Source organism: Porites lutea, chromosome 5 (assembly GCF_958299795.1).
Source record: "Porites lutea chromosome 5, jaPorLute2.1, whole genome shotgun sequence".
Lineage (NCBI taxonomy): Eukaryota > Metazoa > Cnidaria > Anthozoa > Scleractinia > Poritidae > Porites > Porites lutea.
This window is the reverse complement of record NC_133205.1, coordinates 384,674-402,335: the sequence shown is the minus strand read 5'-3', so window position 1 is coordinate 402,335 and position 17,662 is coordinate 384,674. Positions and strand designations below refer to the sequence as shown.

Genomic DNA, 17,662 nt, shown 5'->3' with positions numbered 1-17,662 from the left:
AATTTCGCTTATTTCATGCTGGGCTGCCTGTGTCTTCATGACACCTTACATGAAATAAATACATTGCGGGTAAGTGTTCCATGTATACCCCATGGAATGTCCTGAACACCTAATTACGTTAAAATCGAACTGTGCAGTTTCTTCCTTGGCATCAAGATGAGAAATGTTTTAATCAGTTCGACGGATTTTGAACTTTTCGATTCCGACATGACAGCACAGGACTATGAGTTTTTCCAGAAGCACAAAGGAGCGTTCAAAAGTTTGTTGGAAGACCAGGTATGGATGGAGTGATAAATGAATACATGGGCTATTGCATTTTAGATGTTTGTACTCCCCCCTGGGTTGAGAAGGCTTTTTCAAAATGTTCCCCCACTCCCCGGGTTTAGGAGGCTATCACATAAAATAAAATTTTCACGCATCCCGAGTAGAGGCACAGTGGAATTCTTCAGCTGGGGTAGCTTATGGAAGTCATTAGTGGTGAATACATTTTAAGAAGAAAAGTTTGAAAGTCCTCTGTTGGGAAGGGGGAGCATGTTAACACAGTAACCCCAATCAGATTATGCCAAGTTTATGTAAAACACAGAAGTTGGAAATGCCGTAATTTAGGTCTTAGGCTCTTTTCAAAATGTTCCCCCACTCCCCGGGTTTAGGAGGCTATCACATAAAATAAAATTTTCACGCATCCCGAGTAGAGGCACAGTGGAATTCTTCAGCTGGGGTAGCTTATGGAAGTCATTAGTGGTGAATACATTTTAAGAAGAAAAGTTTGAAAGTCCTCTGTTGGGAAGGGGGAGCATGTTAACACAGTAACCCCAATCAGATTATGCCAAGTTTATGTAAAACACAGAAGTTGGAAATGCCGTAATTTAGGTCTTAGGCTCTTAGGTTCCTAGGATCTGATTGATATTTATATTCAAAGGAATAGGAAGTGAAAATGAAGCTTTCCTTGCATATTTAGGCGTAGTTACTAAAACAAGGAATGACCTACAATGACCTACAATGACCTACAATGATCTACAATGACCTACAATGACCTACAATGATCTACAATGACCTACAATGATCTACAATGACCTACAATGAGCTACAATGACCTACAATGAGCTACTGTGACCGAACGTGTAATCCCTGTAATGAGCTAAAATGAAGATTTTAGAAAAAGACAAAAAAAAAATCAGGGGACATGTGTGCGTAAACGTAACGCATTTAGTCTACTGCATGAGCCCATTTAACGATGACAGCATCTCTAATTATTACGCTTGGAGATAAATTTACAGTGTAATAATACATGTATGATGATACTGTGACTTTTGTCCAAACCATCCCTTGCAACCTTTCGCATTAGTTTTATTTTGTCTTGTCTCTTTTTCAAACAAATTGAACAAACACAGTCACCCCAACAGTCGATCCAAGGGGATCTTCAAGGGACGTAAGGGAAGAGATGAACAAAGGAGGCCTTCAAATTCTGACCCTGTTTAAAAGAAATATTGTCATTTTTTTTTTCAAATACCCTGGCCTGTATAAGACATCATAAGACCCTTTAAATGGCTTTCGGTCCAACAGGATGCTCTGTTTGTAACGCTAAGTAGTAAAATCCATATCCTGCTCAGCGGCCCATACTAAGGGAGTGACTGCATGACTTCCGTCAATACAGGGTATAATAGTGCTATACCGCTAAAAACGCGATTGCAATAATCTATTTTCAACTTTCTCAAGTTACCTGAGATCAGGTACAATTTTTGTTTTGCCTTTTCAAAATGTGCTTGGCAATTTAATACTATAAGCCTAGTGTCACGTCCAAGCGTGACACAAGACAAACATCATTGTCTGTCATTTTGTAGCTCATTGTAGGGCTTATTTTAACTCATTTTAGCTCGTAGTAGCTCATTGTAGCTCGTAGTAGCTCATCGTAGATCATTGAAGATCATTGTACATCATTGTAGGTCATTGTAGGTCACTGTAGGTTATTCCTTGTTTTAGTAATTACGACACACGTCCCCTGATCTTTTTTTTTTATATTTTTCTAAAATCTTCATTTTAGCTCATTACAGGGATTACACGTTCGGTCATAGTAGCTCATTGTAGGTCATTGTAGATCATTGTAGATCATTGTAGGTCATTGTAGATCATTGTAGGTCATTGTAGGTCATTCCTTGTTTTAGTAACTACGCATATTTAGGACTCAGATAGCCTGTTAGGTTGCCGGTTAGGTTTTATTTTTGCTTTTTTTAATTTTTGTAAAACAGTCCCAAGAGCAAAAGCAGAAGTTTGTGGATGCTTTTCAAGAATTCTCAGTGAATCATGGCTGTATTAAAAACTTCCCAGTTAAGGTACATGTAAGAAGCTATTATTTTTGTCATTGTTTTCTCTTCTTTGTTTAAATTTTGTTCATTTGGACAAAAGAGTGTGACATCACTTAAGCTTATAATTGAGCTGTGAGGTGTTATCATTTTTTCACAGAATGACAATATACTTGCCCTTGTTGATAAAGCTATACAATATTTGAATGAAAGTTTTGTTAATGGTAAGATTTAAAAATAATTATGATGTATTAAATATTACGTCTTAGAGATGCATCAGAGAAAGTAAACATATTAAAGCAAATCCATTCATAGCCTGTACACAGACGTTGTTATATTTTTCTTGTTGTTCTTTTTGAAAACATTGGCGAGCACGGTGCGCGAGAAAGAAAAATATAGAATGCCTGTAGACATCTTTGGGAAAAAAGAGGTTTATTAAGTCCCTCCCCCATGTCAATGCCTCATCATTATCACCTCCGCTTTCACACCAATTAAATTTGACCAATGATATTAGGGATATAAATTGCAGCTTGTGTTATTGGCTTAAGTCAGAAAGAATCAAACAATGACACTCAGACACGTGGAGTTGCGTGTTTGTTAAGGCATGTCTTGTTAGACTGCTTCAACATCGAAAAGGCTGGCTAAAAAAGGGGCAAAGCCAAAACAAATCAGCCCATCGGATTATTGTAGGATATGTGGGTGCTCCTCATATGTCAATAGTACTGAGCAATCTTCCTGTTCCCGTAAAGCTACAGAGAATCTTTTTATTGAGACTTTGTGAAGGAAGTTTAAAAAGATCTTGGTTTTACCATTTTGCCAACGGAAGATCAGTCACATAGGGTTTGTTCGCCTTGCAGTAATAAGGTTAGAAGCACCTGGGCTAAATTTTCTATAATTTATTCAAACCAACTTTCAACAAAGCAAGCACGACAATGATAGCTTTTGGTTTAAAAGAATGTCCACATCACCTCATGGTTCTGTGAAAGGTAACGCAGTGGCTGAAATGCCAGCTTCTCTCATTGCCTTTACTTGATCATATTTTGATAATACTTTGTAATAGCGATGCAGCTAATACCCCACATTCTTTTCTCTTTGTTTGAGTTTCACTGCTGCGAACAACTAGTAAAAACCAGCATTAAACCCAAAACAGCCTGAGGCTGTTCTTCTTTGAGCACGTATTTGCTTGAAAACTGTGCCAAACAGTTGTCAAGCACGCTTTCCATAGTCTACAGCTCAAAACAAAAGATATGGTCAACATGGTCAACACAAGATTGTAGTATGATTCCCAAGTTCACAATTGATGTTATTTTTTAATGCAAATTACAATGTAAGTGTTGTGGTTAGCACATCCCACAATGACAAATACTTCTACTCACATGGGGCAAGCGTGATGAGTCGTTGACATGATGATGACAGGATAATCGCCGTTCAGCCAATGGTAATTTTCCTGGGAAAAGCAAGTTTCATTTGCTTTCAAAGATGTCTACAGACAGTCCTCTCTAAGATTGACAATGGACGTACAGTACAATGTAGGTGCTGTACATGACAGTAAATTGCAAAATGTTTGACATTTTGTGGTCTTGCTTGCTAAGCCAAACACCTCTTAAAGACAGACAATCAGGACTGATGTGTGTCCGTCTTAGAGAGAGTTGACTATATGTGTAAAAAAAGATTAGCATTTGAAAAGCAGTTAGGGATTCTATCAAAACTAGGTCACCTAAAGCCAAGTGCTTTCACTCAAGGCCAAGATACTCAGTACGCATCTGTAAAAAATATATAGTGTATTAGGTAGCTGTTTACAATTGATTCATTATTTATTTGAACTTGCTATTTTGTCATGATGTGTTATATCATGTAGGAAGGTTTAGTAAAGCCAAGTGTTTGGTAACAGATGCAGTCTGTCTGGCACAGAGTAGACCCTCTATGCAGTACATTGGTTCATCCAATCATGGTATGTGCACAGAATAGTCAATTTATTACTGCATGACACTGGCTACTGCCTTATTTTAATATTCAAATATTTGCAGTCAAAAAGCAAATCTTAAAAAATAGCAACAACAACAACACCTCAGACAAAGGTGTACAGGCAATTTTTTGCCAAGGGGGGCAGTAAACCATTTACCCAAAAAATCTTTCAAGTTGCCCAAATTTTTACGAAACAGTTGAAAAGAAATGAGGGTCATACTATGCACTAACATTATACATAGGCCTACATATGAAGTGAAAATATTCTTTCATATGAATTTATCACATGAGCTCATAAAACATGTTAAAGAAAATAGTTGCCTTTGCCATTTTGACAGCCAAAGATATCAGCGATAATATCCATGTCATTGTTGACATAGAGTTGGCATAAATGCCCGAGGTTAAATTATGTCTGTGACACAGGCTATAATGGTAGTGTGATTCCGGTGACAGCTGCGTTTGTTTTTTGGCGTGTTGACCTACAAGGGCTTGAAGGTGGTACAATGGCATTTCTTTGAGTGCCCTGGCTTCTCATAATTCCAACTGAGAATTGGTCAGCCACTTCTTTATTTTCAGACCCATTGCTGATGCTATCTGCCACATACTGTTCAAACTATTTTCACTCCAACACTAACATAGGGCCTGAATGGTCATGTCGGCATTTCTATTAGCAGAGATGATTCTGTGACTAGGAATACCCCACACCAGCTAGTGCAAGCAGTACAGTGCCCAACAATGAGAAACTACAAATATGTAAATCGACATGTCCCTTCACTAATAACCAGAAACTAATCATGCACTAGGCAACCACTGTCTTGTGCACGAATTTGACTCGAATAACCGTGCCAACTTCAGGATAAATAGAAAACTTGTAAAATGCATCCACTGTCAAAATTCATGGCCAAATGTATTTTGACGCCTAAAGTGATGACCACAACAACTGCACCAAGTTTGTTTTGATCGACATGGTATTAGGTTCTTTGGGGAAGTTTACCTACTTACTTACTCACTCACTCACTTACTTATGACACAATTAATAGCTACACTTTTCCTAAAGCGGGAAAGTAGCCACAAAAGTTTTAATTTTTTACCCTTTTACTTTCTCTCCTTAGTTCCATGCAATGAATTTTTTTTTTTCAATATTTGTAAGTAAATATCTCAAACACAAACCTGTTATTTTTGCAGCTAAAAATCCATTTATACACAAGGATTCTAGGTAAGTCAATTTCACAACTTTTAGAAAGAACATTGCCAAGGGATTTGGGTAACTTTTTGCCCTTAATGTATTGTCTTTGTGAAAATAGACTTGCTAAAGAAGTAAACTGTTTGTTTATGAAAGGTTTATTCACATCTTAACTAGTGCTGTTCATATTTTTTCCATCAGTCTTGTTGAATTTGTTTTCAGAGATGTGTTTCGACGTCTATTTGGAGAACCAATAGAAAATGAAACCTGCTTGAAGGTAGATATTCTTATTTAGTTTAAGTATCTATGTCTTACAAGTGGGTAGTCAAAGTCTTTTTACAAACCTCAGTGTCCACAAGGGCGACACTTGTTAGGCTTAATGCTTTTTGTTCAGCTATAGTATTACTCTAAGAGCAATCCCCCACCCACATTCACTCACATATGTCAATTTTAAAGTTACTCCTCAACTTTCCCTGCTAAATTTATTTATTGACCACTTGTCCTTGCAGCTTCAATTTATAATATGGAGAATTAGTGTAGTTGTTCGCTCCTTGCAGTTTCAGTATTCAGACTTACAATTCATAAAAAGCTATGCCATTAGACTGTCATTCCTAAGGCAAAATACCCTTCATCAAACTGTTAAGTATTAGTGTTGAGAAAAAAATAGTCAAAATTGCATTTAATTTCTAGGTGATGTGTGTATTACCCCTGTATATTAAGTTTGGTGGCTCCATTTGTCGCTATTTGAAGCGCTGGTTAGAAGCTGGAAAACTGGATGAGCTTGGTGTTACTTCCTTAACAGCAATACCCTTATCAGCTCTTCTTAAATCAAAATCCACATCAAACACCGGAACAGACCAGGGCTCAGCAAATACTCCTCAGTCTTCAGTAAGGGTGCTAACAAGCGAGGTATCCTCATCTAGCAACACAATGGTTGCTGTAGCAACTGTTGGTGGAAGAAATAGTGGGTCCTTGAACAAAGCAAATAGTTCAGATGAGGATAATGATGATGTTGATGATGATGATGATGACGACAATTGGCATACCAAAGTTATAAGAGGAATACAATCTGTGTTGACTGACAGAGCAGGGCCATCTCCTATTGAGTACATGGAAGTTTATAAGCGAGATAAAGATGGTTCTTATAGGAGACTAAGGGAAGACTTTCATTTGGGAAAACCACACCCCAATCAGGAGTTTGAAGAACGTTGCAGGAAGAAGGAAGAGGAACGGATTGAAGGAAGCCGTCTCCATGAAGTGATAATGAAGGATTATTCTGAGAGTCAGATTCAGATCAAGCGACACCAATGTGCAAACTGTAAAAAAGTTGAGAAAGAACGAGGAATGTACAAGAAATGTGGGAGGTAAGATGGATGCAATAATTATTGTTGAGAAAAGTTATATGGCTATCAGCTCCATTTTGGCCTGCATAACTGGCACTCTTTGTTTGGTGAATGCACAAATGAGCAATAAGGCAATTAAAGCACACGGGAAGGTCGTTCTCCCCTCTGTTACCTCTCTCTAACAAAACCGCTGGTTACACAGGCACACCAGGCTTGCACTGTTAAATAAAATGTAAAATGTTAGCCATTTGTTTATGGTGGAAGTGCACTTTGCTGTCTGGCTAGTTTACAGGGACTCCACTTATGATGACAAACAAATAACACAAGTACACTGTATATCATAAAGGTTTTAAAAGCACAACCAGCAGAATGTAACTAGTTGGCTGTTTACAAGAATAACCAAGGATTGGATCCATGACCACCAGAACTTGAATGCTTTGCACGTGCATCACACTTTTTCGTTCATTTCTTCTATGCCACTGTACAACTATGTACAATGTATGAAACTTCACAAAGAACATAACAATGAATTGTCCTTTCTCTTTTGAACTTGGATACAGTTCTCAAAGATTCAACTCCAAAAAAAAATTAGCCTGCATTTGACAACATTGACCAAGACTAGATAGAAGGCGAATTCCCTTTTTAGTGACACTTTCACTAGCTGTCACCATCATTGTGGTTTCATATTAGAGCACCCTTTTGTTAACAGGATGGGAGGAGATGGTGAATACCTCTTCCTTGCATTTCCTCTCCAGAAAATGTTGCGTATCTTAGGATTTTTCTAAAGAACAGACAGATTGTCTGGCGAAGGAGTTTAATTCTGATGATTCTTGTCCCTAACAGGTGCAAAGGAAAAGGCACAAAATTTTACTGCAGTCGAAAATGCCAAGGTAAGTAGCATTTGCAGTCATTACTGCTTTTCCTATCATTTTAATATTAACAGCAAATAGTGGCTTGCTTGATTAACTGACTGGTTGATTGATTGATTGATTGACTGATTAACTGGTTGATTGATTGTTTGATTGATTGACTGGTTGATTGTTTAAATGATTGATTGACTGATTGTTTAAATGATTGAGAGTGTGTGCATGTATGAGTGATTGATTGATTGATTGATTGATTGATTGCAGAAGAAGACTGGGTCTCTAGACATAGGGAGGACCACTCTGTGGAACTACCATCGTAAACGCCGATCGGACTGATTGCAGCTTTTATACATCAGTACACTGCCTTTGACAAAGCCTGTATACAGCTGCCTCCTGCCCTCCCCTCCCCTCCCTTGTTGTGGGGAGGGGGCAGCTGTACCCAGGCTACCTTTAACACTGCTCATGGAAAAAACATCTCATAAAATTCACCATGTTACATACTTCAAATTTTAATCCAGAAACCAAATCCCACCATTTGGACAGCATTAATAGCTATGACACATTTGTGGCCATGTAAATTAGTTAGGTCCTTAAAATATGTAAATGTCAGTTCATGTTACTGTATAGTTGTCTCCCATGACTAAATTATTGTAATATTAAGTTTTGCCAAAAAGTGTTGGAACGTACATTAATTTTTTAAAGGTATAAGATCCATTATAAACACTGTAGAAAACGATGTAAAATAGTGTACATCTTCAGTTTACTGCCCCTCCCTTGTAGCCATGCGAAAAGAAAGCTTTTGTTAACCTGACACGAATGAGTCTGGCAATCAGTCTAGGCCATTAAAAGAATTAAAATTGGGTTGTATTTTCTTTCAGAAATAATTCCTTTTTATTTGTCGTAAAAGTATAACAATTGTAATGGACTTGTCAATGGAGGCAAAAATATACAAACAAATAAGGAAAAACGTAGCATTTGTGACCTCATTCCTGAGGTATTAATAAAAAGTAACTGTAGAAATAAATTTGTCTTATTATGATTGTATATTTTTAGGGATAGGGAGAACATTAATCTATAGGCAATAATGAATTATTTAATGAACCAAACGAAAAATGCGTGACCATAAACAAGTTCCATATTGTATTGCACAGTTGTTCCCTCAGAACATTTTTTAGTGATGAAGTAATAATAGTAAGATGAACAAGAAATAGAAAAAAAACCAGTAAAATAGCAAACCATGCAAGTTCCCTTTACAATGATCTGTTCTTAAAACAACGAAAACCAGTTCTCAGTTCCTTGAAACATTTTTCTTACAAAACGTATTTGAAGTGAGTTTAATTTTGACTGAAATCTTTCTTTGTGACACAGTAAAGAAAAAAGGCATGTGTGCACGAAACTCTATCATGAGAAAAGCATGCATGCCCACAGTGATTTAAATGTACATGAGTACACATGAGCACTACAGTGAATACGGAAAGGTTTATTGTAGGATGGAATCATTTGCAAAAAAATGCGTACAGCCGTCCCATATGACTGCTGGAATGTTATAAATTAAATGATAATCAGAACCTTTTTGCTAGATATTTGGCCATAAAAACGCACGATTGATAATAGGTACGATTTGACCTTTGTGAGGTCATTTTGCAAGTGGTAAAACTCTATAGAGAACAAAAGGACCTGGGTGGAATTTCACTGTAAAGCTTCAGCAAATGGACTCGAAAAGTCCCAACATTGTTGGACCAAGAAAGTTAGGAGTTGTTGCCTCCATGTTGGCAGTGGTGTGCAAACAGATGCATCAATTCCCAACAAGTAACAACATGCAACAGGGTTTGCAAACAAAGGCAACCTGTGGCATCCAACAATGTTGCATCTGTTTGCATGGGGCCTAGGAAGACAAGAAGAACGCTGGTCCAGCATTACAGGCAAAAGTTAAATGTGGCTAAACTGGAAGCCTGTTTAGAAAGCAAAATTTTTTAATGGGAAGCAGTATTTAAATTTTTTTGACATGATTAAAAAATGTTACCAAATGCTTCCAGGAGACAACGTTTCTTGGGACTATATAACAATGATTTTTGTGGCCTGGAAACTAAACGAAATTGACACAAACATGAATGACAAAAAATACAATTTTATTTACAACTATTTTACGTGATAAATTTATTTCACAACGTCTGTCGTGGTTGATCAGTAAAACTGCCCTCTACTATTTACATGCATGTGTAATTGCTTCACTATAATATCTGGACGTTTTTCTATTACACTTTCCAGGGATTTTGCTCTTGGTTTACCATCTGTAACTTTCGCCATGTTTTCTGATTGGTTTTCAAAGCCATCTGGAACAGTATAAAAGAGAATTTGTCAGCATGAATAATTACCAGAAGATAGTTTCATTATTGTATATAATTTCTAATAGAAAACAGTGCTTCAAACAATGTTTGGAAAAGGCAACCTAAATGTACTTGCCTATTGATTTTTTAACCACACTGTAAGGTACATTCTGAATGCCAGTTGCTTTAAAAATCACAATGAAAATCTCTAAAAATTGCATTAACAAGAAACTAACAAGAAATAATAGTCCTCATGTGCTCAAAATTACAGCTTGTGGAAGAAACTATCGCTGTTATGGAAGCTAAAAAACTTGGGACAGCTGGGGGAACTCTTCCAAGTACATACTGCAATAAACTAGAGTTATTACACACACACACCTGGGCAATTTCAACCTTCCTCTCCCACATGCGGACCTACAAACAAAAACCAAGAACAAAACATTAATGTTAATGGTAAGTTTAAAACATAAGTCCACATCAAAAATTGAACTTTTACAACAAGTGGTGAAATCTTACGGTTTTGTTGAGTTCATACAAGTCTGCTCGTTCGGTGACATAATCCAGTACCTGCAGAGATTAACAATTATTAACACCTTGGTCATAATCCAGAAGTTACAAAGGTCTAAAAGCTTGAAAAAAATCTAACAGGTTTTCAACAACATTTGCACCATTATCACACACCCCAGCTGATGTTAACATCAAAACAGCCAATTACTTTAACAGAAACTATTGTAACAGGAAACAAAAAACTAACATTAATTTTAAGAAACAATCCTCCACGCAATATTCCCCCAAAACATTTCTCATAAAGTAAACTAAGATGTATGGCCATGTCCTTTTTTCAAAATAAATCTTGTTCCACAGTTATTTTCCAACAGTGAAAAAAAAGCTAATAAATTTAACAAAGCATGCTTTTAGGGAAGACTTACATGTATACTCGTCTCTTGCATTAATTTTGAACTTTCATTCACTTTATTAGGGTCCAAAGTGGAGCATTTATTTAACCATTCCATGAGTGCACGTTGGATATGAGATGGCTATAATAATCATCCTATATCCAGCAAGCGCAAGTTGAATATTGTTTCACTAAAAACTGCCCACAAAATATCGAGAATTCTTCATGATTTTATTTGTAAAAATAACTGATTTTCGGCTTGTTTTTAATTTTGAACGATGCCTGCAAGTTACTGTATTATTTTGGAGAGCACGGTATAATGGCTCATGTACCATGATGCTAAGCCAATCAGAGCTCTAGAATTGCATTATCCAATGATCCACTTTTTGATAATCTTTGATATTCAATGTTTTTTTTAAAAAGTTAATGTAATTTACATTACTTACGTCTGGTACTTTATAATCAGCAAGTTGCTGTTTTAACCTTGAATTTAATGCTTCAGCTTTTGCTCGCTCCTAAAACAAAATCCATAGTTTTAAATGCATGTATAAAGGTTAAGCTTTGGCCACTGAATTCATACATGGTAACCATTATTTTCTTGTGAAAGTAAAAATATTTGGCATTCTTTAAAATAAAGCATATTAAGGTGAAGTTTACCTTCTCGACCATTTGTGTTTCTGCATCAATTTTAAACAGCAGTTCATTTCTTTGTGTAATCTCTGTTTTTAACCCAGATGATTCCAGTGTCAGTGTGTTCAGTTTTTTCTATAGAAAAAGTTGAAAATAGTGTTAAACGTGTAATAAGTAACAAGACAATGTGTCGAAGTTTTGGCAACATCATGACACTAATATCAAGGAATAAAAATGAGAGTTCAAGATGAGTTAAAGAATTCCTTGATAATGGCATCATGATGTCACCAAAAAGTCAGAACATTGTCTTGTTACTTTTTACATGTTTATGTTTCTCTTTATTCTTATTAATTTAAAATAGTATTATCAGAGATCTCATAATTACAACTCAATGTACCTGTTGATAGCTTGGTCTTAGCCCTCTTATCAATCCACAGAAAAACACACTTTAATCATATTTTTGTGTAGAATGATCTGACTTATACATGTACAATGTTTAGATTATAGATGTGTCAATTCAACAAACATAATTAAAAGTTTACTGAGAAAAACTACCCCAGTAAAATAACAGCACTGGAAACTGCTACAAATTTAATGAGCTTTTCCTTACCTTGTAAGTGTTAAGAATTTGTTGTACATTTGTGGACATGAGTTTGAGTCTCAAAAGATCTTGATTTTTCTCGTCAATCTTTTCCAGGTATTGCTGGTTTTCAATTTTAAGCTGATTAAAGTCCACTTCATGCAGGACTTCACCCATTTCTTCTTTCTGGAGATAAAAATGAAAATTCCTCATTTTTCAAGTACATTCTCCAGTTTTATCAAATATTTTGTTATTTATTTTTCAACAACACTTTTTATTACATATTGATATACAAAGGAAAAGTTACAAAAAAAACGGAAATTGTAAAAAAAACTACAAAAATTATCAAAAAATAATAATAAACATATTTTACACATGACACATTATACACAAATTTATCGTTTATATTCAACATCATGCTTTAGTTGTAATACACATGTACAAAGGCAAAGGTTAAATACCTGTTTAAGTTGCATGTGAAGTTTTCTCTTTTGAACCTTAAGTGTAGAGTTCTTTAGTCTGAGTTTCTCTATTGTAGTGTCCTAGAAACAAATAAAACAATAAAGAAAAATGTTAAATGATAAATAAATATTATGTATTACTAAATTATGTTTTCTATGACCATGCAGCACTGAAGCTTACCATCAAAAGAATCCAAACTGGCACTTTAAAAACACAATTTAATCAAGTTATATTCACCCTTGCTCTTAGTTTGTCCTCAATATATTTTGTCACTCTTTCAGCAATAACTTTATTAGTTCTCTGTAAATTTGAAAGCAAAAAGAAGTAAAAGAATAATGATTATTACTGCATACACTATTCACAATCATTAGCTTTCACTGAAAATACAAATGGTGACCGCTGATCAGTCTTGTACCTGGTTAACGGCTCCTTTGACTATATCTCTTTCAAATTCATAAGAAGACTTCTTAACCTCAGCACTTCTTATGTCTGCTTCCTCCATGACAGCCTGATGATGAATAAGTTACAAACTAACTTATAAAAACTGCTGACTATTGAGTACCAGCAACTTAACTTCTGTTAATATCTCACAGACTTACTCGGAAATTATCAAGGATCTTTTCTGATTCATCCTTAAGTTTTTCAATTTCATCTCGTAACTCTTCCAGTTCACGCTGAGCAATATCACACTTCTGTTCTGCTGTCAATTTTAAATGCCTAGATGAAGTGCAAAAAAACATAAATCACAGAAATGTTCAGATCAACAACATACATGTCCTTTGAAAACTGATGTAGTTTGTGCAGCCGTAATTAAAGGAAATAAGGTAAACAGCAAGAGAAGAGTACAGTACAATGAATGTCAGATCTACCTATGTAACATACAAAAAGACTTTCAGCAAGTCACGTATCCAACAGGGTTTGAAAGACAGAAATCACATGAAGGGGGGAAGAGAGTGAACAGGAAGGTAGTGCACATGCATGTACAATCATCACCATTGACATGGCTAAATAAACAAAGTGCAACATGTAGTGTACCTGTCTAATGATGGTCCTCTTGATCGGGATCGCTTCCTTAGTCCTCTGTGTCCAGGTTCAATAATGGGTTGTGTAGGACCTTGGCTAGCTTTTATGGGATATAACACAAACTGCTTGTTATGTATCCAGGGAACTTGCTCAAAAATTAGTAAAAATTGGAACAAATTCGGATAGAGATTTTGGGCACCCCTGGAATCCAGGTAGGTCTCCTACCACCCTGTCAGCACAGTTGGTAGAGTACTAGTCTGCTGAGCTGGAGGCCATAAGGTCTTCCAAACTGGTGCTGTGGGATCATGCTAGCTGATTAAAACCCTTTCTCGTTTCATTGGACGGGGTCATTTAGCCATAAGCCCTGCCTCCTTCACCCTAACACATCAATCATTATCGGAAGAGGATATAAAAGAACCTGTGACATTGTTTGAAAACAATAGTAGGGTACCAAGGCCCAGGTATTATGGTCTGCCTGATTTGTACTGCCATTGGTCTGGGGTGGGTGAAGTAAGATCAAATATACATGTAGGACTAAAGCGTCTGCAAAGTGTGCCTTTATGTGCTAATGTCCAATTTCACCTCTTTGGTTCCTCTGCAATTCCGCCGCAGGCTGCCGGAGGCAGAAAACTTGCGCCATTTCCATTTCAAATCCCCTTTACATATATCGCTATACTTAATCAAGCTATTGTAGCTGTTGTTGGAAACAGACTGTCCTAATAATTTACTTACCGGCCTGTTGCAGTCCAGTGTCCTTCGGATCAACTCTTTTAAGATATTTCTCAAACATTGTTGTCTCGTTTTTAAGAACCTCGTTGGCGTGGCTGCAACAGAAATATCGAGCTAACTTTCGCTAAATTTCACAATCAAACAGACTCACAGTTTACAGGTTAAGTTCTGGTTAGCTTCATATTCAAAGCAGAACTGAGACAGCCCTTCAGTCTCGGATTTCAGTCGATAAGATTTTTCAATCCGAAATAAAATTGATTTCTCCTTTACAGCAAGTAATAAGAACTTTTTCGAAGTAATTCGACTATTGTCACAAATAATGAATATCAATTCTACGATAACCAATACTTACAAAGTTTCTTGAACAAGATTATATAATTCCTCGTCTGTGAGTTCAGCCAGAGGCTCTTCATCATGGTCTAAAGAACTACTCACATCCACATCCGACATCGCCATTTTGATTTTTTCCTTTGCATCTCTGGCGAATGTTTCCATAGTAACATAGAGCGTACACCCAAACGAGGCAAGAGGTGCACGTCTTCATGAAGTCGAGGGCGCACGTTCGGAAACGTTTGGCGGCCATCTTTGAGTTTCTCAAAGTTTTGGTAATTTTTTTATCCGGTTGCATCTGGGCTCTTCAGCTTGCAACCATGAAACTTGTTAGGTGAGTGAATGTATGAATGTATTTTGTGCCCTTCTGAAGTTGTACAGCAATGATGGCGCAGCTGATAAGTTATAAACGTTCAATGTTTTTGTTTGACAGATTTTTGATGAAGCTAAGCCACGAAACAGTGACGATCGAACTAAAAAATGGAACTGTTGTCCATGGAACAATCACTGGTAAGGATGTTGCAGTGTAAAGGCATTCTTTTCAGCATGTGTGCTGTGGTTTGCGACGGCTTAACTATCAGCTTTTGGCAACTATCGAAATGAACGCTTTCGTGATGGTGTTCCAATTCCTAAAAGTAAACTTGCATTTGGAGTTCAAAGAATCATATAAAGTAAAGAAAATGTTGCTCCAGTATAATACTGCTGCAACATTGACATAAATTGTAGACGGAGTAACTGTAGAAATTCACTTTTGTTTTCTCAAATATCCAAGTTTTCAGCCATTAAAGACTCGTGGCATCATAGACCTCTTACGCCTGTATGTTTTGTTTTTCCAATACAGGTCATGTAACAATACTCTAGAGAACTGTTTCTTCAAATTTCGTGTCATTCACATGCTTATCTACGCATAATTTATGTAAAGACAGAAGACCCAAGTTCCCCTGGGACCTCTCTTGGGAAAACAAAACATACAATCTAAAGACGTCTATTGGAGAATACCTTCTCCCCCTACAAGCATATTCTCTACACCATTCTCCATAAAGGTTGTGTAGTGAGCAGCATTTCTTGGTGGCCATCCTCTCATTCATGACTTTAGTGTGTGGAGGAAGGGATAACTTAATGCTGTTCAATGAAGCAGAGTTTAAACATAACTTGAATTCTTGTTTGCCCTTGTGCCGTAAATGTGACAAAAGCCCTTTTGACAAGCAACCCTCAAATTCTTTGTGTCTGGGTAGCTGCATTCTAGGACTGCAACAATACGTTTTCTCTTGATGTGGTACAGATCGCAATGCAGGGGCCATGGTATGATACATGATTCAATACATTAACATTTTTGCGAATCTGTAGCGACCACTTGTTTGGCTTGTTGGACAAGGGCTGTTCTGTAGCACTGTAACCAACAGTTTTCATAGGTTATGACATAGGCATAGCTGTAACCAACAGTTTTCATAGGTTATGACATAGGCAACAACATTAGCAAGCAAATTTGCACTAGTAAGCTGAAGTTAAGATTTTTTGACAGGGCATCAACTAGGCCCTTTTGGTCATGTTAAGCATTAGCCAAGCATTTAAAAATTCAGTAGGTAGTAATTTTTGAGTTATCACTTCTCTAGGTGTTGACATGAGCATGAACACACACTTGAAAGCTGTAAAAATGACCATCAAGAATAAGGAGCCTGTGCAGTTAGAGTCACTAAGCATACGAGGCAACAACATTCGCTACTTCATTCTTCCTGAAAGCTTACCTCTAGACACTCTGTTGGTTGATGATGCACCAAAAGCTAAAGCGAAGAAGAAGGAGGCTGGTATGTATGGTATTGTGTCTATTTATATCAGGTTTCTTTAAAATAGCGTGTTGCAGTCTTGTTGTTGAGAGCTACATCGATGTTGATCTTTTAACTTTCATGTACAGGTAAGATGATTGAGATGTATTTAATGATGTATTTATTTTCACTTTTCATTTCATTAAAAGCAACTAAATTTGAGTATTTCCTTTTTCTTAACAGCTGCAAGAGGTAGAGGCCGTCTTGCGCCTGGTGGACGTGGTAGAGGGCGTGGCAGAGGGCGAGGAAGGGGAAGAAGATAATCAGAGAAAGAACACAGCTGGGTTGTGAAATTAAAACATCTTGGCCATTGGAATACTTTTTGAAAATCGGGAACTAAGAAATTGTAATATCATTTCACAGCTGATTTATGCCTGTCATCAAAGAACAGTGTGAAGGAAGTTCCTTATGGATGTCAATGGCTTGTGTTTCACAGGCTTGTTAGCATTGATGTTTTAACTTCTTATTCTTTTCATTTCAAGTTAAAAAAGGACTAAAATGATATTGTAAAGCACAGAGCTTCTAAATCAAGAAGGCAAAGCTGCATGCAAAACTTGCATGATACCATGATGAAAGTTTGTTGTGGTAGTTGTTTAAAAAGGAGCAATGTACTTTTGGCACCTTTCTAAAAAAATTGTTTATACATGCATCCAACAATAGTTCTTTTGTTCTTTTCAGTAGAAAAGATGTAAATAAAGCTTTTGTATCAGTGACCAGAGTTAAGAGTTAATACATGTAGTGTTTTTGTGTATAATAATGTTCCTTTTGTGGTCGTCATAAATTATCAGCATAAATTGCACAGGCATAAAAGAATGAAACAAAAAAGAAGAGAAAAACATTGTGGTGTGTTGGAAAGAAGATGCTCCACCTCCTTGAAAAATGTGTAAGTTGGCTAGCTACATGTATGGGTGGCCATTTGAATAACTTGGCAAATACACAGAAATTTGTGGTAAATGAAGATAATGATTTAAGCAAGATAAGGAATGGGCATGTAAGAAGGGGACTTGTATTCTCTCAATCCCTAGTGTTCCTCCAATTCTCGTGGGTGTGTTTATGCGGGCAAATCTCTCGATAGATCCTACAGAGAGTAGGGAGGTGCAGAAACGGTTTAAATATTGCCGTAGCCTGCAGAACAGGCATTAGTTTTCTGTGCACATTTTTTAGGCAGGCATGTGGGCATAGAGTGCAAGATGTGCATGACAGAAT

General features: G+C 36.7%; 3 protein-coding genes across 3 annotated transcripts; 2 read left to right on the top strand and 1 right to left on the bottom strand.

Annotated features, from left to right (window-relative positions):
• The first annotated feature begins 82 nt into the window (after positions 1–82).
• Positions 83–8,681, top strand: LOC140937669 (uncharacterized). Its single transcript, XM_073387228.1, has 9 exons — positions 83–276; positions 2,247–2,330; positions 2,461–2,524; positions 4,159–4,251; positions 5,451–5,481; positions 5,671–5,725; positions 6,139–6,812; positions 7,635–7,681; positions 7,922–8,681. Exons 1-9 carry the CDS (start codon positions 157–159, stop codon positions 7,975–7,977), a joined length of 1,224 nt encoding a protein of 407 aa, XP_073243329.1. The 5' UTR covers positions 83–156; the 3' UTR covers positions 7,978–8,681.
• Positions 8,682–9,765: 1,084 nt separating this feature from the next.
• LOC140936233 (cilia- and flagella-associated protein 263-like) lies at positions 9,766–14,901 on the bottom strand. Its single transcript, XM_073385665.1, is given in 14 exon segments — positions 9,766–9,990; positions 10,363–10,398; positions 10,501–10,551; positions 11,326–11,394; positions 11,537–11,644; positions 12,120–12,275; positions 12,551–12,631; positions 12,789–12,851; positions 12,967–13,059; positions 13,151–13,268; positions 13,587–13,674; positions 14,307–14,398; positions 14,656–14,804; positions 14,806–14,901. Coding segments are annotated over 14 exon segments (1,263 nt in total). The 5' UTR covers positions 14,887–14,901; the 3' UTR covers positions 9,766–9,912.
• Positions 14,838–17,169, top strand: LOC140936234 (small nuclear ribonucleoprotein Sm D1-like). The gene is made up of 4 exons (XM_073385666.1): positions 14,838–14,967; positions 15,067–15,143; positions 16,247–16,438; positions 16,640–17,169. The coding sequence occupies exons 1-4, from the start codon at positions 14,846–14,848 to the stop codon at positions 16,717–16,719; spliced, it is 471 nt and encodes a 156-aa protein (XP_073241767.1). The 5' UTR covers positions 14,838–14,845; the 3' UTR covers positions 16,720–17,169.
• The last annotated feature ends 493 nt before the right edge of the window (positions 17,170–17,662 follow it).

Coding starts and splice junctions, on each gene's coding strand:
- LOC140937669 (XM_073387228.1), top strand. CDS start 157: ATGAGAAATGTTTTAATCAGTTCGACGGATTTTGAACTTTTCGATTCC. Junction 2,331..2,460: donor TTAAAAACTTCCCAGTTAAG/GTACATGTAAGA, acceptor ATTTTTTCACAG/AATGACAATATACTTGCCCT. Junction 2,525..4,158: donor GAATGAAAGTTTTGTTAATG/GTAAGATTTAAA, acceptor TATATCATGTAG/GAAGGTTTAGTAAAGCCAAG.
- LOC140936234 (XM_073385666.1), top strand. CDS start 14,846: ATGAAGTCGAGGGCGCACGTTCGGAAACGTTTGGCGGCCATCTTTGAG. Junction 14,968..15,066: donor GCAACCATGAAACTTGTTAG/GTGAGTGAATGT, acceptor TTTGTTTGACAG/ATTTTTGATGAAGCTAAGCC. Junction 15,144..16,246: donor TGTCCATGGAACAATCACTG/GTAAGGATGTTG, acceptor TCACTTCTCTAG/GTGTTGACATGAGCATGAAC.